Below are 27415 nucleotides of genomic sequence, written 5' to 3'. Positions count from 1 at the left end.
GCTAAACTTCTCTGGTTAGCCAGTGGTTAAGGATCCACCTGCCAAAGAAGAGGACATGTGTTTGATGCCTGGTCCAGGAAGATTTCACATGCCTACTTGGGGTAACTAAGCCTGCGTGCTACAATGACGGAAGCCTGTACACTCTAGAGTCCATCTTCTGCAACAAGAGAAGCCACCACAATGAAAAGTCCTAGCATCACAATTAGAGGGTAGCCCCACTTGCCACAACTAGAGAAATCCCAAGAGCAGAAACAAAGACTTCACACAGCCAAAAATAAATTAATTAATTACATTTTTTAAAAAGAGAGAGAGAGATTTTGCTGAACCAGGGAGGTTGATGTGGCAACTAGAACATGGTTTCAAGGTTCCTGGCAACCAACACAAAAAGGAGACTCTTGGACCACAGAACTGCTGTTATCTGGTAGAAGAAAGGACACTGGTTCCACCAGAGATATGCTAATTGATCTGGGGGTGATGGGCTCAAGGGCCCTTGGTAGCATGACCTGGGGTGGGCAGTAGAGGGCAAACTGAGAAGCTAACGTTTCTATTTGAATCTATTTGCTCAACGATAAATAAAATACAGCAAGGCAGGCAAGAATATATTAGGGAACTTTATGTAAAGTTCCATGAATTTGGGGCCTCTCAGGTGGTACTAGTGGTAAAGAACCCGCCTGCCAATGCTGGAGATGTAAGAGATTTGGGTTCAAGTCCAGGGTCAGGAAGATCCCCTGGAGGAGGGCATGGTAACCCACTCCAGTATTCTTGCCTGGAGAATTCCATGGACAGAAGAGCCATGGGCTACCATCCATGGGGTCACACAGTTGGATACGACTGAAGCGACTTAGTATGCACACACCCATGAATGTTTAGGGTAAATCATGTGACAACAAAGCCAATACAAGGCTCCTCTAGTTTGCTTCAGTCTTCCAGGGTGAAGATGTGACCTTGGACCAATGACTCGATGCCTCTGAGCCTCACCTCCCTTACCTGGGAAAAATGATTACTGTGCAGATGAAATGAGATGATGCATGTAGATTACTTGGGTTGATAAATGCTTGCTCTGCTGTCCTTTATATTAATGTCACATAATGACCTTATGGCTAAAATCAAAGACTCTGGAGCTACTAAGCCTGGGTTTGGATCTCAGCTTCACCACTTACTAGCTAGGTGACCTTGCCCAAGGTCACCTAGACCCTCTGTGCCTCAGTTTCCTCCTCTGTTTATAAAATGAAGCTAATAGGATTATTGTGATGGTTAAATGAATGGATGGTTGAAAAGCCTTTAGGACTAGAGTCTGGAAACACAGGAGGTGCTATGTAAGTGTTTGGTCAATAGATCATAATGTGTTCCCTTTAACCCCTAAAGGTCCTTCTGGAGAAAAGTTAGAAAATAACAGCTTCAAAAAGAAACCAGCTATTTCCAGACTCTAATGATAAAAGGAATGGATTCCTATAATCCCAGCGGTCCCATTTGCCTTTTAGAAGATTGAGAGGCAGAATGTGTTTGCAATGGTGGAATCTTCGGCAGGTAACTGGCCAGACTGGAGTACTTGGGGACATGGTCCACTTTCCTACGGCGCCTCGCGCCCTTCCACCGAGCTTGACCGAGGACTGACGGCTTTTCCGACACGGGCCAGGGGCGGGCCAAGGGGAAGAGGAGGGAGTGAGCTCCCGGGATCCCCTCGCCCCTCCCCCCCGCGCCCAGTGAGTAATGACATTCACGGGGAAGGGAGGGAGCGAGCGAGCGAGCGAAGGAGAGGGGCAGGCTCGGCGAGGCCATGTGATGCTGGGCGAGAGAGCCGCCGCCGCCGAAGCCTCCTGCTTTCCTCCCTCGGATTTCGGGCTGTCATGGCGACCCCCAACAACCTGACCCCCACCAACTGCAGCTGGTGGCCCATCTCGGCGCTGGAGAGCGATGCGGCGAAGCCGGCGGAGGCCCCCGACGCACCCGAAGCGGCCAGCCACGCCCATTGGCCCAAGGAGAGCCTGGTTCTGTACCACTGGACTCAGTCCTTCAGCTCGCAGAAGGTAGCCTGGAGGGAGCCGGGGAATCCGATGCGCCCCGCGGTTAGGAGACTTGGGGGAGGGGACCCGGGAGGGTTTAAGGATCCGAAGATCTGCTCAGAGACTGGAGGGTAGAATCTGGGGTTGGGGGGCCCGGAGGACGGGGGACGCTGGGCTGCTCTCCGGGGAGGTGACTGGCCCTGTCTTGGGCCCCAGGAGCACCGTCCCTCATCCTAGGCACAGCCATTCTGCCTCTTTCCCTCCCAGAAAGACCCGATCTGTTGGAGGGCTGAGAAGAGAGACAAAGGCAAGGGGAAGGGAATGGGCACTGCTGGGAAGGCGGCCTGTCGGAGGGGGCGGCTGCTGCGGGGAGGGGGAGGAGCGCTTCCTGGGGTCCAGCCTCCAGCCCCAGTCCCATCGCAGGCCTGCCCTCTGCGCTTCTATCCCGATACCACAGGCCTTCGGGTCAAAGCTCCCCTGCCTCTCTGTCCGGCCGGGGGACTTCTTCTGATTGGGGTTTGAAGGGTCTTACCCTAGCCCTCCCCTTATACCCCCTAATTTTGAGCTGAGATGCAACGAGTTAACCCATCTCCCCAAACCTCAGCTCGGCCCATAAGATGTGTGTTTTCTGCTCTTAAAGGCACAGACAACCCCACAGCCCTTTCTGACTCAGGGGAGCTGGAAGGTGGTTGGGAATCCAGCCCGTTGTTAAGTTATCGGGGTTCCCGCTTTCTAGGGGTGAGGTCCGAACCCCGCACCTGGAAGACCAGGGCACCTCTAGGGGCGCAATCTCCAACCCTGGGCTGTCCTATCTATGAGGCACAAATTCAGCACCATGGCCAGGTCCCAGCAGCCAGGTCCTGGTGGAGCCTACGGGTCACCCATTGCCTGACCCTTCCACTTCTCCCTGGAAGATCCTTCTGTTCCACTCACGTATTTTCCAGATGGATAAATAGATGCCTTAAAGAGAAATGGCCTTGGAACCAGTCTTTGATTTGATTTTGGGGTTCGGGCTCAGTTTTCATCATCTGGAAAATGGGATAATAGTAACAATTATAGCTATTTCCTCTAATTGCAACCCCTTCTTAGGGTTGCTGAGAGAGTTGTTGAAAAGGTGTTATAGCTCATAGTTTTACACTTGTTCAGTCGCTAAGTCGTGTTCTACACTGGCACTAGTCACGTGTGAGCATACATTACTGTTTCAAACACAGAACACTGGGTCCCACCTCAAAGATTTTGATTCAGTAGATCTGGAGTGGGGCCAAAGATGCTGCATTCTAACAGACGACCAGGTGATGCCAATGAAGCTGGCCCACCGACTCTCCTTTGAGTAGTTCCCAGTTTAAAGTACAAACTCTGAGGCCAGACAGTCCCCAGCAGGAGAGCCATCTTCCCCAATAATTCACCATGAAGTTTTTGGCAGGTCATTTTGCCTCCCCCAAAGCCTCAGTTTTATAATCTGTAAAATGGAGCTAATGGCAGTACCTTCTACAGAGGGCTATTTGTGATGGTGAAATGAGATGATGCACAAAAAGTGCTGATAGCAGTGCCTGGCACGAGATCAGGGCTCTGTTGATAATGATATCACTAAAGTGTTAGGTAAAGGAGGAGATGGAGTTAACCAAGGTCACGCGGGGACTCGTCCATAAATTCTATACATGCGTGCTGAACACCTACTGCACGCCAGGCTCGACAAAGTTGCTGGGGATTTGGGAATGAGTCAGACCCACTTCCAGATGCCAGGATCTCCTCCTCCCCCAGAACCTCAGGAGACAAGCCCCAGTGTCCAGGACTGGACAGGGATTTGGAGCTGGCACCTCCCATTACCATTTCCCGAGGAAGCCTCCTGAATATTTCTTATTCAGGATGAGCTCAGCTCAGGGCTAAGTTGCCCCCTAAGTCAAGGATGGGACCACCCACTGCAATCCCATTTGTGACCAAGCCTCTGACAAAGGCATTCTCCTGCCTCTCCTGCCAGGGCCTTCTCCTTGCCCAGGTGCCCATGGTGGGTTCTAGAGGCAGTGCAGCCTGGCAGAAAGCTCTTGGGCTGTGCAGTCAGATGGTCCTGGCTTCTGGTTTCATCTTGAGTGCTCACTAGCTGTGTGACCTTGGACAAGTCACTTCACTTCTCTGTGCCTCTATATCCTCCTCTGGAAAGGGGGACATTTGCATCTGGCTCTGCAGGATTTCTGGGGGATTCAGAGGACATGGACACGTGTTAAGTGTCAGGCACACAGCAGGAGCTTAGCGTTGCCTTCTTTCCCATCAGTCCTAAAGGGCCCTGCCTGTATGCACAGCAGTTCCCAGAGGGCCCTCCTACACGTGGCAGAAGGCAAGTGAATGGCCTCGACCTGCCAATCTGGCCTGGCTTGTCAAGCTCCTGGGCACTGGCACCCCAGTCCTGTCCATGTTGCCCTTGGCCATGTTCCAGCTCCACCCCCACTCCCAGGAGTGCCACAGGCGAGGACTGCACAGCCCACCTCTCCTCCGCTCAGAAGTCTGCAGTGGCTTCCAAGTGCCTCTGGGAAAAAGCCAGAGTTGTCATAATGGCCTCAGGCCCTCCTGCAGGATCTAACCTTGCCTGGTCGTGGAATCCTCATCAATCGGGGGAAGCCTATGAACTTTTCTCAGAATAGTGTTTTTAACTGAGTAACATCAATACATAGGAGCATTGGATTAGAAGGAAAACCAGTCCTACTGAAGTACAGCTATTGACATATTTTCCAAAACAAATTAATTACATAATAATGTGTATTAAGCCATCGTATCACACGATCGAGTGCCAGGACTGATGACTGCTGTGATGTTGAAGTCATGACAGTTATAACTGCAGCAGCTGGGAAGTGATGACAGTGTCTGATTCCTGGCGGGGACAATATTGCAGGCACTGCTAACACTACCATGCCTTGTCGCCTACACTCATAATTGAAGAGAACGCCAAGTGTCAGCCTGAGATGACTGAAAATAAACCTGTAATTTTCCCATCCTAGTTCAAGGACTCCCTGATTTTATTCATAGACCCCGGAGTCTAGGAACCTTCATTAAAAATCCCTGTGCATGACTCTTCCTGATCCCCTCTCCTCTGTCTCCCATACATCCTGCTGCAGTCACTCTGGCCATCTCACCATTTCTCAAAAATTTCAGACATCTCCACCTGAGGGCCTTTGCACGGGCTATCCCCTCTGCCTGGAACTCGCTTCCTCAGATCACTGTTTGAACTACCCCTTCACTTTGTCCTTTGCTCAAATGTCACCTTCTCAGAGAGGCCTGCCCTGATGGATCACTCTGTTGGTTTTTTTCTTTTTTGGCTGCCCTGGGTCTTCGTTACAGCGCATGGGCCTCTCTGGTTTCGGAGCACCGACTCTACTGCAGGCAGGCGCAGCAGCTTCAACACAGGCACTCTAGTTGTGGCGTGTGGGCTTAGTTGCCCCACAGCATGTGGGATCTCAGTTCCCCATCCAGGGATCGAACCTGCATCCCCTGCACTGCTAGGCAGATTGTTAACCACTGGACCACCAAGGAAGTCCCTGGATCACCCTATCTAAAATGCCCTGGACTCCCAATTTCCCTTACCTTGCTCTACTTTTTTTCTTTTTTTCCCAATGAACTCACTATCTTTTGACACACTATCTCATTTTAACTGCTCGTCTTCTGTCTGCACCCATTAGAGTGTCAGCTCCCCGTGGGCAGTTACCTTTGTTTTGTTCACTGCTGAGTTTCAAGCACTTAGAACAAGACCTGGCGCAGAGTAAGCATTCAGTAAATAAGTGCTGAAAAAGGGCTCATTTGTAAGCTTCAAAATGTTATATTAAAAGGCATTTGATTCTGTAAGCCTAAAACTGCTCTAAGAAATAAAGCTTATTAATTTTTTTCAAAAAAGTATTTGAGACAAATAAACTAAGATTCAGAGACTCCAAGTATCTTTTACAAAGTCACACAGCAATTAAGAGGCTGGACAGAGACACCAACCCAGCCCATCACCATTTGTTCAGGGCCTGGGTGAGAGGGGACAGTGCCTAACCATGACAGTGAAGCACCAGCGGGTGAATTCCAGGCACCCACAGGGGAAACAGTTTGCCCAGAGATGGCTGATGCCTGGTCACTGAGTGGTGACCACCTGAGTCTGACCTGGCCTCCAAGAGGTAGAGATGGCAGATGGCCTTGATGGCTGCATGCCCTTCCCCCGGGCCTGGCTTCCTCCCACACTCTCCTCCCCCACAGAATGGCACATGGCTGTGGCCTGCAGCGCAGCTAAAGGAGAAAGTCTCCTTGGCTGCTTGCCAGCGTGACCCCGAAGCAGCTCCAAGCAGGACTGTTGTTCCTCTAAAGATAGTCCCCTCCCCAGGCAGGAGTCCCACCACCAGGCATCCTTACTGAAGTTCAAGGCCAGCGCCCTGGGAGTAGATGCCCTGCCAGGATGCACCATCAAATGTCTGGACCTGCCAAGGGCAAAGGCCTGATTTAGTTTCTGTTTCCATACCTCCAGAGATCCCAGCCTGACCCAGAGGCTGGATGGCCCAGCGGAGCTCGCCAGGATGGGCTAGAGGGGAATGGTTGGTTGGGTTCCAGCAGAACTCCAGCCTCGACTGCCCTGCAGCTCCTACAGGGCACAGGCACCACCCATGAGCTCAAAGATACACATATAAATGCTTTCCGTCATGCCCACTCACACTTATACACACACAGGCACACACACTCATATTCACACTCATGTACACATGCTCACACAAGACTGGATGCTCACACTGATCTATATCCATACCCACCCACACTCGTGCACACACATGTGCAGACATTTGCTCACTTACACAGCTGCCACTCAGACACATGCACACACACTCACACGACTAGACCTAACAAATGCCACCCTGGCACTCCCTCTGCCGCAGTCCCCCCCATCTTAGAACCAGCAGTTCCCACCCTCTGCCAAGGAGGGCAGAGCCAGTCCTGTCTTCCGCAGGATCTGAATGTAGCATTAGCTCAAAGCAGGGCCACGGGACACTCTGAGAACACGGAGTTCAGGCTTTCATTTTACTAACAATTAAAAGGAGGTTCGGAAAGGGGCAGCAGTAGTTCCAAGGTCACACAGCATTGCCCCGCAGCAGAGCCAGGCTGAGGACCTGAGTCCCTGCCTCCCCATCCCGCCCACGGGGCCTGCTTTTGGCTCCTGCAGCAAATGAATCTGGGTGAGGGCTGGGGGCTTCAAGGGCTGATTACCCCTTCTTCCCCACAGCCCAGCACACAGACGGGGTTGTTCATGTTAGCTGTGAGGGTGGGGCATCAAGTACTCCAAGACATCAACCAGGAATGCAGGGTAGGGCAGTGTGTGTGTGTGTGTGTGTGTGTGTGTGTGTGTGATAACAGTGATGTTGGAACCCATGTATTCACCTCTCACACTGGGACTTTATCCATGTCATTCCACCTCAACCTTTTGCCAGCCTTGAAGGAGTAAAATACATTCCTCATTTCACAAAAGCTAGGGATCAGAGAGGTCACGTGACTTGCCCAAAGTCACATAGCAAATAAGCAGCAGAGTCAGCCTTCAAGTTCAGGTCTGTCTGCCTCCAAAACCTAGTCTAATTCAAGAAGCCAAGACATACATTACCCCTACAGTATGCCAGGCACTGTTCCACAGGGACTAATCTATATAATCCTCACAACAACCCTCTGAGGAATTTACTCGTGAGACTTCTATTGAACAGATGAGGACACTGAGGCACACAGATGGAGAGCTACTTGTAAAGCCAAGAAAGAAAGAAAGAAAGTGAAGTCACTCAGTCATGTCTGACTCTTTGTGACCCCATGGGCTCTAGCCTACCAGGCTCCTCCGTCCGTGGAACTTTCCAGGCAAGAATACTGGAGTGGGTTGCCATTTCCTTCTCCAGCAATTAAGTGCTAGAGCTAGGACTTGAACTGGCACAGTCTGGCACGCAGCTTAACATTTTGACTATAACACCATGTTGCCTCTTCTGGGAGCTTACCTCTTGGTATCTGGGAGGAAGACTGGGGACGCCCAGGCTCAGGAGTTACCACCTAGGTATGGAGGGGGGTCATCGATGCTTTACCAGAAAAGACCTGTGCTTCTCTTGGGATGCCTTCTCTTTCTCCTGGGCTGGAGACAGAAATAGGGAGAGCTTATAGGCATGGATCTTGCCATCCTTTTGCTGGGAGAACTTGGACAAGCCCAGCTTTCTCTCTGAGTCTCAGTCCACAGGGAGAGAACAGTTGGCCTAGGTGGTCATTAACCATCTCCCAGCTAAGAACTGTTGGGCTGGATCAGGAGCAAGCTAGCCTCAAAAATCTCCATTAGAATCTACCAGCTCCAGTGTTTGTCAGGGACCCTCTGGACCTTAGGGAAAGATTCTGGAGAGGGCAGGTCCAAGACTCCCTGGAAGGAGCCCCCGGAGCAGAGAACACTAGTCTGGGAGTCAGGAACCTTCTAGTTTTAGGTTGACTGCCAAAGTGGCTGTGTGGCTTTGAATAAGTTAGTTGCCCTCTCTGGGCTTTCATTTTCTCATCAAGAAAAACAGGGAGATGGTCCCTGCTCTGCCACTCTCTGAAAGGCTGTTGTGAGCATCCAACGACCAGATAGGAAGGTGTTTGGGGACAATAAAGGGCTAGGCTGATGTCAGCAAATTCTTTTCACCTCACTTTAGATTTCTCAAATCATTTGAGAAATTTTGCTGTTGATTATGACGATGATGAGAAATTCTGCAAATTTCCTGGTCAGATTCACGTTTGGAAGCCAGGCTGAGTCCAATCCTGATAATGATAATCATGAATTAAGTGCTTTCTATGTACCAGACACTGTGTCCGTGCTATTATTAATACTTCAATTCTGCAACAACAAAAAAAATCTGAAGCCCAGAAAGTGTAAGGAATCTGCCCAAATTCACACAGCAGAGCCAGAAATCCTATCCCAACTATGTCCAATTGTGACTCCCAGCTCCCTAACCACCAGTCAGCACTGCCCCTGGTCCCCTCCACCAGGCCCCAAGCACCAGGCCCCCACGAGGTACACCACCCTGTCCTGCGCCCCAGGGGCCCAGGAATGGGTTCCAGCAACATGTCCCCTCCGGTGAGTGACCTCTGACCCCTCTTCCTGCACGCCCCGCCCCACCCGGGCAGAGGGTCCCCGTGTGTCTTCCCGCCTTCCCCGCTCTGACCCTGGCACCTGCAGGTGCGGCTGGTGATCGCCGAGAAGGGCCTGGCGTGTGAGGAGCGGGACGTGAGCCTGCCACAGAGTGAGCACAAGGAGCCCTGGTTCATGCGGCTCAACCTGGGCGAGGAGGTGCCCGTTATCATCCACCGCGACAACATCATCAGCGACTACGACCAGATCATCGACTACGTGGAGCGCACGTTCACTGGAGGTACGGCGGCCGCACAGGCCCAGACAGCGCCCCCGAAAGCTTCGAAAACCTGGGAACCCACCCCCCAACCCCCGACCCAGGCCTGGTCTCCCTGACAAGGAACCACGGGCTACAGGCCAGGCTCAGATAACCACTCCAGGATCCTCAGATCCCCGAGGACCCCCACTTGGAGCACTGGGGCTGTGGCCTCCTCCCAGGAACTCAGGAGTCACAGAATGGGCTACAGACCCTCCCAAGCCCCCCAGGCCAGAGCAGGGCCCAGACCCTCTTGTAAGTCCCCACAGACAGGACCCAGATCATCCAGGAAGGCCAGGGTTCAGCCAGGACCCTGAAACCCTATAAGTATAGTCAGAACCAACAGACTCTCCGGGAAGCCGGAGACCAGCTCAGATACCTGAGAACTTTCCAGAGGTGAGCAGGGCCCAGCTCCTCAGAGGCCCCAAGTCCTTTTCCACCTTCTCCCTGTTCCTTCCTTCCCTCTGGCCCTGCTCAAGTTCAGCAGTTCAGTCCCCATGGCGGAGATGGGCCCAGATGCGCAGTGTTTAAAAAAATATATGAATTAATTGTCAACATTTAAAAACCAAGGATGTTTCAGTTTCAAACATCCAGGATTCCAACTTCTCGCCAAGTCTAGCAACACTAGGCCTAGACTCCCACCTGAAAACAGGCCTGGGCAGGTGAGGAGCTACCCCTTGAAGGACAGTCTGGCAGGGCTCCCTGGAGGAGAGGTAGGCGGGCAGGACCACTGGCGTCCCCTGTTAGCCTGGTAAGGACTTTATCCCAAGAGTCAAGGAAAGGGGGTGGGCCCAAGAAAGTGTTAGTCGCTCAGTCATGTCCGACTCTGTGTGACCCCATGGACTGTAGCCCGCCAGACCGCTCTGTCCGTGGGATTCTCCAGGCAAGAATACTGGGGTGGGTTGCCATGCCCTCCTCCAGGAGAATCTTCCCGACCCAGGGATTGAACCAGCATCTCTCATATCTTCTGCATTCTCAGGGAGGTTCTTTACCACTAGCATCACCTGGGAAGTCAAGGAAAGGGAGTGGGCCCCAGACTGCTGGATGATTCGTGGTTCCAGGATGCTGAGGTTGGGGGGTGTGGTGCCAGAGGCTGGCCTCTCTGAATCAGGGGGGCGGGAGGCCCAAGACTGGGCCCTCCATCCCCTCCCCAGCCCCACGCTGTGCCCCGCAGAGCATGTGGTGGCGCTGATGCCGGAGGCAGGCAGCCCGCAGCACGCGAGGGTGCTGCAGTACCGCGAGCTGCTGGACGCGCTGCCCATGGACGCCTACACGCACGGCTGCATTCTGCACCCCGAGCTCACCACCGACTCCATGATCCCCAAGTACGCCACGGCCGAGATCCGCAGTGAGTGCCAGGCGCGGGGATGGGGCCGCAGGACCCTCCAGTAACCTTGGCTCAGCCCCCCTCCTCCCTCTAAACGCAATCCTCACTTGTCTTCCTCCTATTTCTGTCTCTTACTCACTTGCTTCCTTTCATTTCTCCTCTTTTTACTCCTTCTCTCCTCTTCCCCGTGGATATCTCTCTCCATCCCTGTGTCTGTTTGTTCATTTCTCTATCTCTCACTCTGGGTCTGTCTGTGTCTCTCTGTCTCTGGCTTTCCATCTCACTCACTGTTTTGAACTGAATGTCTCTCTCCATCTCTGACAGTTCCCCTTTCTTGTCCCCCTCTCTTGCCCTGCTCCTCTTGTCCTGCTATCCCATACAGAGGCTATCAGGGTATCTGTTGCCCCAGAGGCTTGTCTGTCCATGGGAGCTTGGACACTTCTCCAAAGGCAGCCCAGGGCATTGAGTGATATTCGGGCTGGCATCACCAAGGATGACTGCCCAGGTATTGCGAGGCCCCCAGTGGAGTCTCTGATTTCTGATTAGTCCATCACCCATGTACTGTCATAACTGCCAGCTTGAATGTGCCCACAGCCTATGTTATCCTTTCTTTTTTTTTTTCAGTACTCAGTAAATAAGGGTTGGATGAAATCAGATCATCCATCAACAACTGTTTACAGACTTTGGTCCAGGCTCTATGCAAACACCATGGTGTCCTATACACAGAGGAAGCGTGACGAGTCTAAGTAGATAATAGATGCTTGGTAAATGGTCACTTCCTCTCTCTCAAGGGAATGAGGCTCATGTCTGAAGGTGAAGCAGATTGTGGAACTTGATTTCATCATTTTAGAGTGCCCCTGAACAAGACTCAGGATTTGTCTATATTGCCCTGTCCCCAGTGAATCAACAATATTTTTGAGGTCTTCTATGACCCAGGCCTTGGATAGGGGGCTGGGGAGGGAAGGGGACTGTTACAGCGTCTACCCTCCCAGAGTCATGGTTTCCGGGAAACAGAAAGACAAATGACCAGGTAATTACAATGCAGGACTAAGTAAATTTGAACAGCCTCTCAGGAGAGCAGTCTGGCACTCTGTATCGAATATTAAAAGGCCCACACCTTTGGAGATTGTCCTGCAATGACAATTGGATGTGTGAGCCAAAGAAGTATGTACAAAGATATGCATTGCAGCATAGGAGCTAGTAGCAAGAAGCTGGAGATAACCTAGTTGTCCATGAGCTGGGGAAATGAATGCATGAATGTGTATGCGTGCTCAGTCATGTCTGACTCTTTGTGACCCTATGGACTGTAGCCCCCCCAGCTCCTCTTTTCATGGGGTTTTCCAGGCAAGAATACTGGACTAGGTTGCCATTTCCTTCACCAGGGGATCTTCCCAACCCAGGGATCGAACCAGGGTCTCCTGTGTCTCCTGCATTGGCAGGCAGATTATTTACCTGCTCAGTCATCGGGGAAATAACCTTGTTGTCCATGATTTGGGGAATAGGTAGATAAATTCTATTTCTTACAAACAATGGACCATTGCGCAGCTGTTAAAAAAATAATAGGCACATGGAATGCTCTTTAAGACGTATTAATAAAGAAGAAGAAAGTGAAGCATCTAATGTGCTATCATTTATATATGTCAAAGGGGGTCCAATGGATACACGAGCGCTTGCAAACACAAAGCATATTTCTGGAAGGATGCATGAGAAGATTAAGGGAGCAGGACTAAGGGACTGCAGATTGAGAGAAGAGAGATTTACTTTTCTCTGTACATTCTTTAATATTGTTTGAATTCTCAAGCAAGTATGCATGTATAGTCTGTTCAGGACTCATTGATTTAAATTTTTCTAATCTAGTACCAATCAGTGTTATGATAAGGGGAACACAGAGGCTGGGGCTAAAGAAGATGCCCATCCCAGCCTCTGGGGTCATGGAGGGCTCCTGGAAGGCAGCAATATTCAAGGATGACCAGGAACTAGGAAGGGAAATAAAAGAGAGAATCCTTTTAGGGTCACGGATAGGAGAGGGAGTTGTGTGAAACCAAAGGACACTTAATGGGGTTGATGTATGTAGCCCAGTGGGGGTAGGTGTGGTCCTGGTGTGAATCTAGGGAGTAGGGCTGGCAGAATTGGAATTTTATCTCATGAGCAGCAGAGAAACAGTGGTGGAAAGTGACAGGATCAGATTGGCATTTTATAAAAATCATTCAACAGGAAGAAGAGTGGGTGGGACAGTTAAAGGGTCCTGGCTGTCATCTAGGTGAGCAATGATGCTGGTCTGGACTAGGTGGAAGGAGTTTCTAAGTGCTTCTGAAAGATAGAGGTGCTCCCCCATCCTGTCCTGAGTTATTTGAAGGTACCTAGAAGGCACTGGTGGAGAAGGCAATGGCACCCCACTCCAGTACTCTTGCCTGGAGGATCCCAGGGACGGCAGAGCCTGGTGGGCTGCAGTCCATGGGGTCGCTAGGAGTCAGACACGACTGAGCGACTTCACTTTCACTTTTCACTTTTATGCATTGGAGAAGGAAATGGCAACCCACTCCAGTGTTCTTGCCTGGAGAATCCCAGGGACGGGGGAGCCTGGTGGGCTGCCATCTATGGGGTCGCACAGAGTCGGCCACGACTGAAGCAACTTAACAGCAACAGCAACAGAAGGCACTGGGGTGCAGAGAGGATCTCAAGACTCCAGCCCAGCTGAGGGAGAGAGGAAGGACCTCACAGGATGCAGAAGTCATCCTGCAGTGACCCCTCCCCCATCCCAATTAGTCAAATGTCTTTCCTTGGCCTGGTCTGCCCTCGTGGGGTCTAAAGAAAGCCACATGGGGAGCCTTGGGTGACTGGCAAGAGGAGAAGATACTGTCCTTGAACTTCAAACTCATAAAACATCAATGAGACTTAATATAGCCCCATAGCTGAAAGATCAGGGAAGTGTGCTTGCTGATATCAGGCCAGGAGATGGGATGGTGGACAGTGAAACCTCAGAAGCAGAAGCTGAACAATTGCAGTCACTCATTTATTTTCTCATTCTATTCCATTCATTCATTCATAAACTCCTGTTCTGTGCCACGCCTGTACTGGTTTTTGAGGGAACAGAGATGAATCAGATATATTCACTGTTCTCCAGATACTCGGGTTCTGGTGGGGGACATGCACATCCAGAGATAAGTACACTGGCATCAAAATGTCCATGTCCAGCAGTACATGTTGTGCACTGCACAAGTCGGGGGGGCACTTTTCACATAGACCACAATGTGAATAGATTTGTGGAATGGCAGCTGATTAATGTGTTTGCATTCTCTGGAAATCTGTACAGCATACGCTGGAGGACAAAGAGACCTAGAGGATCAGGAAGGGCTTCATAGAAGAGGTGATCTTGAGCTGGATCTGGAAGGGGAGTTTCAGGAATACAGGAGAAGGCCCTTCCAGGAAGAAGAAGCAGTCAGAGCAAAGGCCTAGAGGTTTGGAATGAGCTGGACATTCAGCGAGTACCAAGCATTTGGAGGGGCTGAAATGTTACCATATGGGGACAGAGGCAGTTGGGGGAACTCAGTGGAAGAAGATGGAGTTGGTAAGGGAATAGGAGGTGATCCTGCTGCATCTCTTAAGGCAAGTTGAAGAGCTTGAACATTTTCTGAGGGCAGTGAGGAGCAACAGATGGCTTTTCAGCTGGGAGTGGCAGTCAGATGTGTGTTTGAGGAGGGTCTCTCTGAAACTGTGACATATTTGGTTTGGGGAGGAAAGAGAAGGCAGAGTTGAGGACAACCCCCAGTAATCTGGGCTTCCCAGGTGGCACTACTGGTAAAGAACCCACCTGCCAATGTAGGAGACGTAAGAGATGCAGGTTCGATCCCTGGGTCAGGAAGATCCGCTGGAGAAGGGCATGGCCACCCTCTCCAGTATTCTTGCCTGAGAACCCCATGGACAGAGGAGCCCGGCAGGCTACAGTCCATTGGGTTGCAGGGAAGTGACTTAGCACACACGCACGCCCAGGCATCTGGCTTGGCTTAGTGTGGGGTAAGCGTGCTGCAGTTTGGGGAGTATGCAAACAAGCAGCAGGTGAAGCAGAGAAAATGATGGGGTTGGTTGGGTGAGGATGAGTTTGAGGAGCCCAAGAGATGTCCAAATGGAGTTGGGGCTCAGGGGAGAAGGCAGGTCAGGTTTACGCACCACCTGACCCACTGTGTCCCAGACTTACTGGCTAAGAATTCTGGAGAAAGTCTACCCCACACATGGAATCTGTTCCACAGGATCTTATCCCACTTAATCTTTCCACCTCTTCTTGTAAAACCTGTGGCTCACAGTTAGACTTTTTAAGGTAGATTACAGGACAGTTCCTCTCTCTCATTAAGAATAATTCTCACGGTGCTGCCTTGAGTTCCATCACTGCCCCATGTTCCATCACTGGCCTTTTGGGCATCTTTAAAAAGCCAGTTTTCCCAGAAAACATGGTCAGTATGTCCCTATATCTTCAGGGAAGTTCCCTCACCAGGAGTGGACACCCAGCTCTCTTTTGATTTTTCGTTTTTTTAACTGAACAAGTTTTTCCTTGTGGGTTACAGTGAGTGAGCACCAGACTGAGAATCAGACAGATCCAGCTTCAAAATCTCTGCTTGTTGTTTACTAGTTGTGTTACATTATTTAGCTTCTCTGAACTTGTTTCTTCACTATAGAAAGGGGTGGGGGGAGTGTAAACTGAAATAGGAGTTTGTCCAGATTTAGGGTGATATTCATTTCTGGCCAGACTCCTACTCATCCCCCAGAGTCTCCTCCTCCTTGAGCTTTCTTGATACCTTGTGCCCTCTGGGTCCCACAGTATCCATTCATTCTTCATTAGAGGTTGGCCATGCTATGTCATAGATATCTCTTAAGGGTCTGTCTCTCCCACTAGCCTGAGCCTAAGGCAGGATGGCATCTCATCGATCCCTATGTCCTGGCCTGAAGTGACATAGTGTCTGCTGGTTATGCCTGTTGATATTGTTACTTTCCAGACTAGTGTTTGAGTGGGACCTATTCCAAGTTGTGGGGGAAGGGAAAGGAAAAGCACCAGGTATCAGATGAATGGGACTTTTCCTATTCTTTCCCCAGGACATTTAGCCAACGCCACCACAGACCTTATGAAATTGGACCATGAAGAGGAGCCCCAGCTCTCTGAGCCCTACCTTTCTAAACAGAAGAAGCTCATGGTGAGTGCCCCTAGGACTGCTCATTCCCCTCTCCCACCGTCTTTTCCATGGAAGAGAAGAACTGGGAGAAGCTGGTTCTAAGTAGAAATCATTTGATGACCTGAAATAGGAAAACCACTGTCTTGCTTTTCCAATCCTGTCTCCTCTGTCATTTACTGGCTCTTTGACCTTGAGCAAGTCACTGTGGCCCTGCAGCCTCCCTTTCCTCATGTCTTCAGTTGTGTCTCTAAGAGCAGAGCTTTGTACTGAGGTTCTTGGGTAAATGTAGTATTGAGGGAGTGCTTTAAGGAGAACCCAGTAAGGATGGGGTAGGAATGAAGAAGGATCCAAGTTCACCTGATTTGGACCTTAAAGGGTACCACAAAGTCACCTTGAACAAAGGGATAAACTTTTATACCCTTGTATTAGCCATTGGCCCAAGTATTTCTCAAATATTTCCAGGAAACTCCTTTTTGGCCAAAAGCTGTTCTCTGGAGAAGGGGCAGCTTTGAGCCACTATCAACCAGCTTTTACAGCCATGAAAGGGATCTGGTCAGGACAGCTAAGCTCACTAGACTGCTGTGAGCAGCAGATGAGGATGCTTTGTAATGTTGGAGTATCCAATACACTTGATGGATTATTTGGAGACTGGGTTTGGCAGAAGGGGGTTTGGACCAAGATTCTTCCATCCCTGGTCATCTTTGCCATATTGAAGCCAACTCAGCTTCTCTAGCTCTTGCCTGTCCTGCCCACAGGCCAAGATCTTGGAACACGATGACGTGAGCTACCTGAAGAAGATCCTGGGGGAGCTGGCCATGGTGCTGGACCAGATCGAGGCTGAGCTGGAGAAGAGGAAGCTTGAGAACGAGGGTGGGTGCCAGTTCTGGGGTAGGTGAGTGCTGGAGCTCATCCAGCCCACCCTGTCTATGTCTCAGCATCTTTTCCCCAAAGATCTCAGAGGACTGTCCAGGTGGTTAGGATCATGGGCCATGAAGTCAGAAAACCTAGGTTTAAGTCCTAGGTTGGCCACTTGCTAGTTGAATGACCCTGGGCCAGGTACTTCACCTCCCCGAACCTCAGTTCCCTGTCTATAAAATGGGGATAATAGTAAGACCTACTTCAGAGAGATGCTGAGACATTGCATGAAATTATACACGTAGAATGCTTAGATCAGCGTTTCGCACACAGTAGGTATTTAATAAAGGTTAATGATGATGATGATGATAGTGATGGTGGTGACCATTATCCCTTATACCACCTCACCTTTCCCCCACTGAAGGATGTATTATGGCTCCTTCATGCTGTAGCCGTACAGCTAGGCTCACCCAGACTCTCTGATCTTGACTCTTTCTATTGTCAAGTGCGTCTCTTCTTGGGACTGTAAGCATGCCAGCCTCATTTCCACCTCCACATCTTTGCACCTGCCACTTTTCCAGGCTGGAGTACCCTCTCCATACCACTCTGCTCCTTGTCTTCATTTATCCACCATCTTTGCCATCACCTTCTTCAAATTTCATTCTGGACTTTCCCATTTTGCTCTATTTTAGGTGGCCTGTTAGTCTGGTCTCCTCAACAATGCAAATTTGTGGAAGCCATGCAACTTGCATTGCTACACTTACAGCTTCACACACACACACATAGATGTCTGTGTATTTGGAGAGGTTGTGGAGCACAGTATTCTAAAAGATAGGTGTAGAGTCAGACAGATTCAAATTAGGGTTCCAGCTTTGCTGCCTATACTGTGTGACTTGGACAAGTTTCTTTCCCTGTTGGAGCTTCAGTTTCCTCATCTGTGAAACAGGATGTGTGTGCACATGCACAGTCGCTTCAGCCTTTTCAACCCCATGGACTGTAGCCCACCAGGCTCTTCTGTCCATGGGATTCTCCAGGTAAGAATACTGGAGCAGGTTGCCATGTCCTCCTCCAGGCGATCTTCCCAGGGATCAAACCACATCCTCTGTGGCTCCTGCACTGCAGGTGGATTTTTTACCTCTGAGCCACCAGGGAAGCCCAAAGTAGGATGGTAATAGTACAATTTAAAACCTTAACTCCATCCTGTTGAACTGTTTAAAAAGTGAAAAGCACTCAGCACAGCGTTTAGAACAAACTAGTTTATTACATGTGACAGCTAAAGACATGTGCATTCTTCAGATGAGAAAACTCAGGCTCAGAGAGGTAAAGTGACTTGCTCAAGGTCACACAGCTCTTAAATGGCATAGTTAGGACAAGAACAGCTTCCCTTTTGGTGGGTCCAGTGTTCGTCCAGCATTTCACAGCTGAGGCTCCAAGTGCAAGGCACACACGAGTACCTAAGGTCCTAAATAGGGACAAGGCCATGCATGCTGAAACCAACTGTCATAAATCCTTTCTACAAAAAAAGTGCTGTATGGCTAAATGAGTAAAAAGAATATATGTTGAGTTGGCCAAAAAGTTCGTTCGGGTTTGTCCACATGATATTATGGAAAAACCTGAATGAATTTTTTTGACCAACCTGATACCTCAAGAAGGAATTTTCTCATTTCTATCTCAGAGGGTGCTGAAGAAGGGCTATTATGGAAGAGTGTTCAGGGGCCAGTGGACTTAGCTGGACTACATGTTGCCCATCATCTGGAAGGCTAAGCAAGACTAAGTCGAATGATGGTCACAGGGATTCTGAGAGCAGCAAGAGTGTGCAAACACATGTTAAGCATCTTCTTGTGTCACATTGACTAAAGCCCCGTTGGCTAAAGCAAATGACACAGCAGAGCTAGAATTTAACGGGTGGAGGGTTGGATTCTTCCTCCTGGTGGCAGGATCAGTAAAGCCTTTGCATAGGGGCATGCCTGCAAGAATAGGAGGAATTTGTGGCTGTTTCTGCAGTCTCCTTGGGGTGAAGTGTTCTGATTTTACTTTCAGTGGGTTTCACAGGAGACAGAAGCACAGATGAGATGGTGGTGGCCAGGACTGAGGTGGTGGCCGTGGAGATAGAAGGCATGAAAGATTCCAGAGGTATTTTGGAGATGAAAATGGGCAGGAACTTGCTGAAAGGTTGAGGGTGTCAGGGGAAGGGTGGGGAGTAAGAGGAGAGAAAGGAATCCAAGAGGACTTCTGAGGTCTTGGTCTGAGTTACTGATGATACCATTTCCTGATATGGGCAAGGGGGACTCAAGAGTTCAGCACCCAAGAGGGCATGTCACATAAGCTATCAGATATCCCAGTCTGACTTTCAAAGGAGAGGTCAGAATTTGGAGATGGAAATTTGCGAGTCTTCAGCGTATCCGTGGGTTTTTTGGTTTTGTTATTTATCTACTTATTTTGGTCATGCGGCTTGTAGGATCTTAGTTCCCTGACCGGTGATTCAACCCATGCCCTTGGCAGCGAAAGCATGGAGTTCTAACCACTGAACCACTAGGGAATTCCCATATATGTTGTGATTCAAGTTATAGAATTGGATAATGCCATGTAGAGGATAGTGGAGAGAGAAAGACGTATCAAGACCTGCTTATTAGTTATTTATTGCTTATGCCAAACTGTTCCCAAACTCAGCAGCTTAAACAAAAAGCTTTTATCATAGCACCCAGTTTTCTGTGAATCAGGAATTTTCGAGGGCTTGGCTGAGTGGTTCTAATTTGGGGTTGCATGATGCAGGCTGCAGTCCAGCTGTTGGCTGGGGCTGCAGCACTTTGAGCTGAAGGATCGGAGATTGCTCATTCACGTGGGTCTTGACTAGAGGTCTCAGTTCCTCAGTGGCTGATGGCAGGAGACCTCAGTTCCTACGTGGGCATCTTATTAGGGCTGCTTGAGTTTCTTCACAACATGGCAGCTGGTTTTCCCCTGAGTGAGTAACCCCAGAGAGATAGAAGCAGCAGAAGCCACATTAGCTCTTATGATCTACCCTTGAAAGTCATTCTGTCACTTCTGCCCCATTCTGTTCATTCAAAGCCAGTCATTAAATACAGCCCATATTCAAGGGGAAGAAAATTGGGCTCCACAAAAGAGGTAAGTATCAAGTAATCTTGGACATATTTTTTCTTTTTCTTTTTAAATTGAAGTATAGTTGATCTGCAACATTATATTAGTTTCAGGCAATTTACCTTCTGAGCCACCAGGGAAGTCAGTTTCAGGTATACAGCATAGTAACTCAGTATTTTTACAGATTATACTCCATCAAAAGTCTTTACAGGGTAATGGCCATAATTGTCTGTGCTATACAGTGTATCTTTTTTGCTTATCTATGCGATACATAGTAATTTGCATCTCTTAATCCCATACCCCTAATTTGCCCCTCCCCCTTCCTTCTCCCCTTTGGTAACCACGAGGGTTTTTTCCAATGAATTAATTAGCTGTTTTTGGCTGCTCTGGGTCTTCACTGCTGCAAGTGGGCTTTCACTAGTTGCTGTGCACAGGCTTCTCACTTCGGTGGCTTCTCTTGTTGCAGCTCGAGGGCTCTAGGGCCTGTGGGTTCAGTAGTTGTGGTGCATGGGCTTAATTGCTCCATAGCATGTGGGATATTCCGGGACTAGGGATTGAACCCGTGTCCCCTGCATTGGCAAGCAGATTCTTAACCACTGGACAACCAGGAAAGTCCAACCACTAGTTTATTTTCTCTCTTCTTTATGGAAAGACATTCTATTTTATTACTTATTTGGCTGCACTGGGTCTTAGTTGCACCATGCGGGATCTCCAATCTTCATTACCACATGCAAGATCTTTAGTTGCTGCATGTGAACACTTAGCTGTGGCACACGGGATCTAGTTCCCTGACCAAGGATCGAACCCGGGGCCCTCTGCATTGGGAGTGCAGAGACTTAGCCACTGGAACACCAGGGAAGTCCCAGGAATGGACATTCTTAAATAGTGACGCACATGTACATGTTTGCAAACATCTGTCTGCAGGCAAACACCAGATGCACATGGGTGTACATTGCATGTGGTAATCCAGCCCACTTCATAGACACAGGCACCCACGTGTGCAGCTCTCTACATGCTTATACACAATCAGCTGCACGGATCTGAGCAGACATTCACATGGCTAAACATACACACCATGCAGGTTGCAGACACATAGGTCCACACACAGACCCAAATCAAAATGCACCCATTGAAAGGGGATTGTGTGTCTGTAGAAATACATACAGATGTGCGTATTTGCACATAGAAAGAAGCAGCTTAATGCAGTGGTTATAAGCACAGGCTCTGGAACCAGATGGCCTGGGTTCAAATCCACACTCTGCTCTGCCACTTACTAGCTGTGTGGCTTCTACTAAGTTACTTAACCTCTCTGGGCCTCAAATTCCCTCACCTGTGAAACAGGGATAATAATAGCACGTATTTGATTGGATTGATGTGTGGATTAAGGAAATGAAACCACACTCTCCTGGTTCGTCTCGTACCTCAAAGACCATGCCTTCTCATGCACCAGCACTAGTTTCTCTCATTGCCCAATATCTAAACCTTGGCGTGTCCCACGGCTTAGTCCCTGTCCTGTTCTCAAATCTGTCTACGCTTATCCAGTGCGTACCCCGGCACTTCCATCCCCTGGTCCTGCCTCCTCTCACTGTCCGTCACCCTGATCATGATCTTACCCCTCTTCTTACACACCAGTAACTCCCTGATCCATCATTAACAGCCCCTTGTCTGCACCTTCAGCTCCCTTATCCCTCTCCTACTTCATCACACTTTGCAAAACCTCAGTTCAGTTCATTTCAGTTCAATCACTCAGCTGTGTCCGATTCTTTGCGACCCCATGGACTGCAGCTCACTAGGCCTCCCTGTCCATCACCAACTCACGGAGCTTGCTCAAACTCATGTCCATCAAGCCGTTGATGCCATCCAAACATCTCATCCTCTCTCGCCCCTTCTCCTGCTGCCTTTAATCTTTCTCAGCATCAGGGTCTTTTCTAAAGAGTCAGTTCTTCGCATCAGGTGGCCAAAGTATTGGAGTTCAGCTTCAGTATCAGTCCTTCCAATGAATATTCAGGACTTATTTCCTTTAGGATGGACTGGTTGGATCTCCTTGCAGTCCAAGGGACTCTCAAGAGTCTTCTCCAACACCACAGTTCAAAAGCATCAATTCTTTGGCACTCAGGTTTCTATATTGTAGTCCAACTCTCACATCCATACATGACTACTGGGAAAACCATAACTTTGACTAGATAGACTTTTGTTGGCCAAGTAATGTCTTTGCTTTTTAATGTGATATCTAGGTTGACCCCATGGACTATACAGTCCATGGAATTCTCCAGGCCAGAATACTGGAGTGAGTAGCTTTTTCCCTTCTCCAGCAGACCTTCCCAACCCAGGAATCGAACTGCTTGCAAAACCTCAGACCGCTCTCCACCTATTCAGCCTATACCCAGGAGCCTAAACATGGCTGGAGGAATGTACAAGGATGGTGGCTGAACTTTATTTCCTTCTTTTTTATGATTATTTATTTGGCTGTGCCAAGTCTTGGTTACAGCACATGTAATCTTTGGTGCCACATGTGGTATCTTCATTTGCAGCATTCGAACTCTTAGTTGCGGCATGTGGGATCTACTTCCTTGATCAGGAATTCACCCTGGGCCCCCTGCATTGGGAATGCAGAGTCTTAGCCACTGGACCACCAGGGAAGTCCCTGGCAGGTCTCATTTTGAACTCATGACCACTAACCTTAGAGGCCTTCCTGCTGCCCCAGGCCTCCCACTGCCTCCTCTTCAGATGGCGATTTACTACCTCTCCTTTCTCCTGAACCCTCCAGCTGCTTCTCCCACATCCTCACTCTCAACTCACCCCCATAGCTACCCTCCCACCAGTCCTAGTGCCTGTATAGACACTGTATTTTATCGATTCTAAGATGCATCTTTGTTAAATCACATGTCAACATCCCTGAAATTGGAAGGTTCTCAGTAGTTTAATTGGCATCGCTTGTTCTCTCTCGGGTGGATGTCTTACATTTGAAACTTAGAATTAGAAACTTAGACGTCTTAAAAGACAGTGCTGTACTCCATCTTGTTACCAAGGATGAACTGTTCTTGAACTAGCTAAGCCCAGTCCCTTCCCTGTGTCCTGGATGCCACCCACGCTCATCCACTCAAGGACAACCACAGCAGTAATTCTCCACTTCTCCTGTAGTATCTCTTCCCCTCTTGGCTCAATCATTCCCATCAACGTTTTTTTTTTTTTTTTTTTCTTCCAATTTACAAAAACACTCTTGACCCATCTCATAGTATCAGTGTATCCTTCCCATTACAGCAGAACTCTTTGGAAGGGTGACTTTTGCTCAACGTCTCCATTTCCCTTCCTCCCTTTCTCTCTTGGACTCCCTCCAGCCAGGCTTTCATTGTCAGCATCTACTCCAGCTGTTCTTGTCAAGGTCAGCAGCCGCCGAATGCAGTCTCTAGGTCTCAGCCTCCCCTTCTGTGACCTTCCGGCAGCGTCTGACCTCAGCTGAGCCCTCTCTCCCTGGCACACTTTCTTATCTTGGCTTCTAGGGCATCGCCCTTTCCTGGGTCATCTCCCACCCCATAGGCTGCTCCTTCTCATGCTGCTTCGCTGGTTGCTTCTTGTTGCCCAAGATCTCAATCGTGATGCCCCCAAAGCTCCATCCTTGGTCCGGTTCTCAGCTCTGTCTCCACTCATGCCCTTGATGATGCCACGCACCTGTGCCTCTAACTGCAGACACATCATCTCTCCTCGGAAGTCTCATGAGCATCTGGAAGGTTCCATAGTCAAGAACAAATTTTTGATCAGAGCCTTCATTACATTTTAGCTCCTCCTCCCATGAAACCATGAACCTCTTGAGGGAAGACATTGTGTCTTATCACATCTTCATGACCAGCACATATGCTCAGCTGTGTCTGACTCTTTGCGACCCATGGAACATACCACCAGATACACATTTTAAATGTTTTATTAATTGATTAATTCTTGACTGTACTGGGTCTTCATTGCTGTGAACAGGCTTTATCTAGCTGCAGTAAGTAGGGGCTACTCTCTAATTTCGGGGCACAGGCTTCTCATGGTGGCTTCTCTTGTCACGAAGCATAGGTAAGTAGGTGCTCAGGCTTCAGTAGTTGTGCCACACAGGCTTAGTTGCCCACGGCATGTGGAATCATCCCAGACTAGGGATCAAATGCATGTCCCCTGCATGTCAGGTGAATTCTTTACCACTGAGCCACCAGGGAAGCCCAGAGCTTCAACTTTTACTCTGACCATGACAGGGAGTCATTACAGGGCTTTGATCAGAGAGAAGGACATGATCTGACTTAAGGTTTAACAGGATTCCTTGGACTACTGTGCTGAGAATAGACTCTAGGGAGTCAAAGGCAAAAGATAATGATTGTTAGGACCAGGGTGGTAACAGTGGAGGTAACATCCAACTTTGGATGTTTTTTTGAAAGTAAAGTTGATGGGAACTGCTGCCAAAGTATATGTGGGTGTGAAACAAAAAGAAGAATTTGATATGGCATGAGGCTTTGGGCCTGAATAACTGAATGGACGGAGGTGCTGTTACTGATGTGTGGATGAGTGTGGTGGATTTGGGGTGATGATCAGGAATTCAGTTTTGGACTTGTCCAGTTTGAAACACCCAGTGAGCAGACAAGTAGAGCTGGAAAATAAGCAGTGTGATATGTGAGTCCAGAGTTTAAATAATCTTCCTGACCTAGGGATCAAACCTGGGCCTTTTACATCTCCTCCATCGGCAGGTGGATTCTTTTACCCCTGTGCTACCTGGAAAGCCCCTAAATACATATATTTGCATTTAACAAGTCAGTTGATTTAAAAGAAAAGAGTAATATAGGAAGTATATGCATATGGCCAAAATCATGAAAGAAATACAGGAGTGGGTGACCTTGGGGAAACGCTATGGCCAGCAGACAGAAGCCGAGGTGTAAGTGATGAGAGAGAAGGGAGTTATGGGAGGACAGAAGCTGAGCCCGCCCCACCGCCATCTTGTCTCTCTTGCACTCCAGGGCAGAAATGCGAGCTGTGGCTCTGCGGCTGTGCCTTCACCCTTGCGGATGTCCTCCTGGGAGCCACCCTGCACCGCCTCAAATTCCTGGGACTGTCCAAGAAATACTGGGAAGATGGCAGCCGGCCCAACCTGCAGTCCTTCTTCGAGAGGGTCCAGAAACGCTTTGCCTTCCGGAAGGTTCTGGGCGACATCCACACCACTCTGCTGTCGGCGGTCATCCCCAACGCGTTCCGGCTGGTCAAGCGGAAGCCGCCATCCTTCTTTGGGGCGTCCTTTCTCATGGGCTCCCTGGGAGGGATGGGCTACTTTGCCTACTGGTACCTCAAGAAAAAATACATCTAAAGCCAGGCTCCGGGCTTGGTGTCTGACTGTCGGTGTCTCTGTGCTGTGTGATTCCCCACGAGCTCTCGGTAACACACCGTCTCGTCTCACGAAAACTTGGACAGCCCCCTCCCACCCCTTGTTCGGAGTAATTCTAGAGTCAGTGTGAAAACATTCCATAGTTTAGAAGTAGATATTGCCAGTGCCGTGAGTTGAGGCCACGGCTCTACTAAAGGAGAAAAAGAATGAGTGGGAAAGAGAGAGAAAGGAAAAACAAAAACACGAATGCCTCTTTTTGTTTGTTTTGATTCAAGGTCTCAAGATGGAACTGTGGGGACTAGTTGGGATCTGAGGTGAGTCCCAGGCCATTTCATTCACTAGGGCCGAAATTCTGGGAGGTGCTGGGGACTCAGAGGGCCTGACCCTCGCCTCCCCTTCCCTCTTGCCCAGGGAAACTCTTCCACAGGACAAAGCCAACATCAAGACTCGACTCTTCTAAGCGGTACTTCCGGGTGGGGCTGGAGACCCGGAGACCCGCATGGGAGACCCCTGAAGATCGGCTCAGGGGCTTCATTCTTCTCCTGGACCTGAACTGAGTCAGCACTGGCTGAAGCCAAGGCAGTGACATCCAACCAGAGGCTGTGTCTGGGACCGATGCCACAAGCACACCCTCCCATTCCCCTCTTGATTTGAGCAGAGTGCTGGGTCTGGCGCTTTACCGGAAGTTCCTGAAGGCAGCGTCCATCCCATCCTCCTCTTCCCACCTGGCGTTGAGTTTTCCCGCCATGTGAGGTGGACTTTCAGTAAAAGCCATGTTGACCATCTCTCGGAAGTTCAGCCCTGGCCAGAGTGTTGGGTTTGGAGATGGATGGTCCTGGGGTCCCTTCTCCTGCCTCTGCCAAAGCCATCTCTGTCAATGCCTGCCTTCCCCATCACTCTCTGGGCTTCCTCCGTGCCCCACCATGTCTCACAGGGTCGGGGTGCGGGGGTGTCTCTGCATCCACGCTGCCAGCCCCCGGGGCATCTCACTTCCCTGTGCCTTTTGCATGTTGGGAAAGGGTCTGAGTGTCACTGCCGTTCATGCTTGAAAACCACTGAAAGCCCCCAATAAAGCATCCAGGAGGAGCCGCCGCTTTTCATTTCTAAACCTGAGCTGTCCATCTAGCTCTCATTCCCAGAGGTCAGGGCTAGAGGGGTCAAGATAAAACAATCAGACTCTGTGAACCTGACTCACCTTACTCTGTCGCCAGTTTTGACCATTTCACTTCTATCAAGAAGGAAGAAATGACTGATGGTTTTGGGGGATCCCAAGGCTTGAGCTGGGGAGACCAGGTTTTATCTGACATGAAAGGATAGAGAGGATATTAGAGCATCTTTCCAGTATTTTAAGGCCCCGTTATGCAAGAGGGCCAGGTGACTTCCGATCTTGGTTCAAGCCTAAGAATATAATTGCTGGGTCTCACCCAGCTGCAAAGGAGGCTGGGAAATGTAGTCCTGGTTGGCCAGCCTATTGCTCAGGAAGGAGAGAACAGATCATAAGGAGAAACTGAAAGAGAAGAGACACAGACAGACTTCTGGCGAGAACTGTAGACTCAAAGCCTCTGTGAGCTCCCACCTTCTTGTTCTACATATGCAGAAACTGAAGCCTTGGATGGGTACATGCCTGGTTTGGTCAGGATCCCATTATGAGTGAATTAGAGAGCCAAGTGCCCTTTTCCACTCCCATTCCATCTTGCAATATTATGGAGAGCGCTAGGGTGTGGACAAGAGTCAACATGCAAACGATTACTCAGAACCCATCCATTGCTGAACCTTCTTTGACGTCCCTTGGAGGGATGCAGAGATGCAGAGGAGGTGGGGCTATCAGAGTTCAGTCTAGTCATGAAGACAGACACCACCACCAGCACCAGGACTGTGGTAATGGGCGCCCCCAGTGTTTACACTGTTGAGAAGGTCTCTTTGCTGTTGGGCAGGACAGTAAGGGCTGCTGAAGGTTGTATCGTCTTCAGCTCATTAGCTGCTCACTGCCAAAGTCATAGAATCTACTGCCCAGGTCACAACAGCATATTTCTGAAGACCTATTTGGTTCTTCCCTTGCAACCTGGGCCCACATTGCCTAAAAACCTTAGTTTTCTCATCTCTCAATGGAGCTGGTAACAATAGCTGCCATCCGTTGAGTCCTAATCAGGAACTAGGAAATTCACAGAAATTATTTCTAACTCTGCAAAGCATTGTTTTACACACACACATATATGTTTATTTGGCTGCACCGGGTCTTA

At 49.5% G+C, this 27415-nt stretch overlaps 1 protein-coding gene across 4 annotated transcripts; it reads left to right on the top strand.

Annotated features, from left to right (window-relative positions):
- The first annotated feature begins 1641 nt into the window (after window positions 1–1641).
- On the top strand, window positions 1642–25184 carry GDAP1L1 (ganglioside induced differentiation associated protein 1 like 1). 4 transcript variants are annotated; one of them, XM_006067859.4, is made up of 6 exons: window positions 1660–2027; window positions 9184–9376; window positions 10566–10739; window positions 15804–15901; window positions 16636–16768; window positions 24814–25184. In XM_006067859.4, exons 1-6 carry the CDS (start codon window positions 1848–1850, stop codon window positions 25155–25157), a joined length of 1122 nt encoding a protein of 373 aa, XP_006067921.3. In that variant the 5' UTR covers window positions 1660–1847; the 3' UTR covers window positions 25158–25184. The 4 variants fall into 4 exon arrangements, with proteins under 4 accessions (XP_006067918.3, XP_006067921.3, XP_006067919.3 ...); XM_006067860.4 differs by having other exon boundaries at window positions 1677–2027; window positions 16636–16750; XM_006067856.4 differs by lacking the exon at window positions 10566–10739 and having other exon boundaries at window positions 1642–2027.
- The last annotated feature ends 2231 nt before the right edge of the window (window positions 25185–27415 follow it).

Source organism: Bubalus bubalis, chromosome 14, assembly GCF_019923935.1.
Source record: "Bubalus bubalis isolate 160015118507 breed Murrah chromosome 14, NDDB_SH_1, whole genome shotgun sequence".
Classification (NCBI taxonomy): domain Eukaryota; kingdom Metazoa; phylum Chordata; class Mammalia; order Artiodactyla; family Bovidae; genus Bubalus; species Bubalus bubalis.
The sequence above is the reverse complement of the archived record's forward strand: the minus strand, read 5'-3'. Positions and strand labels throughout refer to the sequence as shown.

Coding starts and splice junctions, on each gene's coding strand:
- GDAP1L1 (XM_006067859.4), top strand. CDS start 1,848: ATGGCGACCCCCAACAACCTGACCCCCACCAACTGCAGCTGGTGGCCC. Junction 15,902..16,635: donor CTAAACAGAAGAAGCTCATG/GTGAGTGCCCCT, acceptor TCCTGCCCACAG/GCCAAGATCTTGGAACACGA. Junction 16,769..24,813: donor GGGTGGGTGCCAGTTCTGGG/GTAGGTGAGTGC, acceptor CTTGCACTCCAG/GGCAGAAATGCGAGCTGTGG.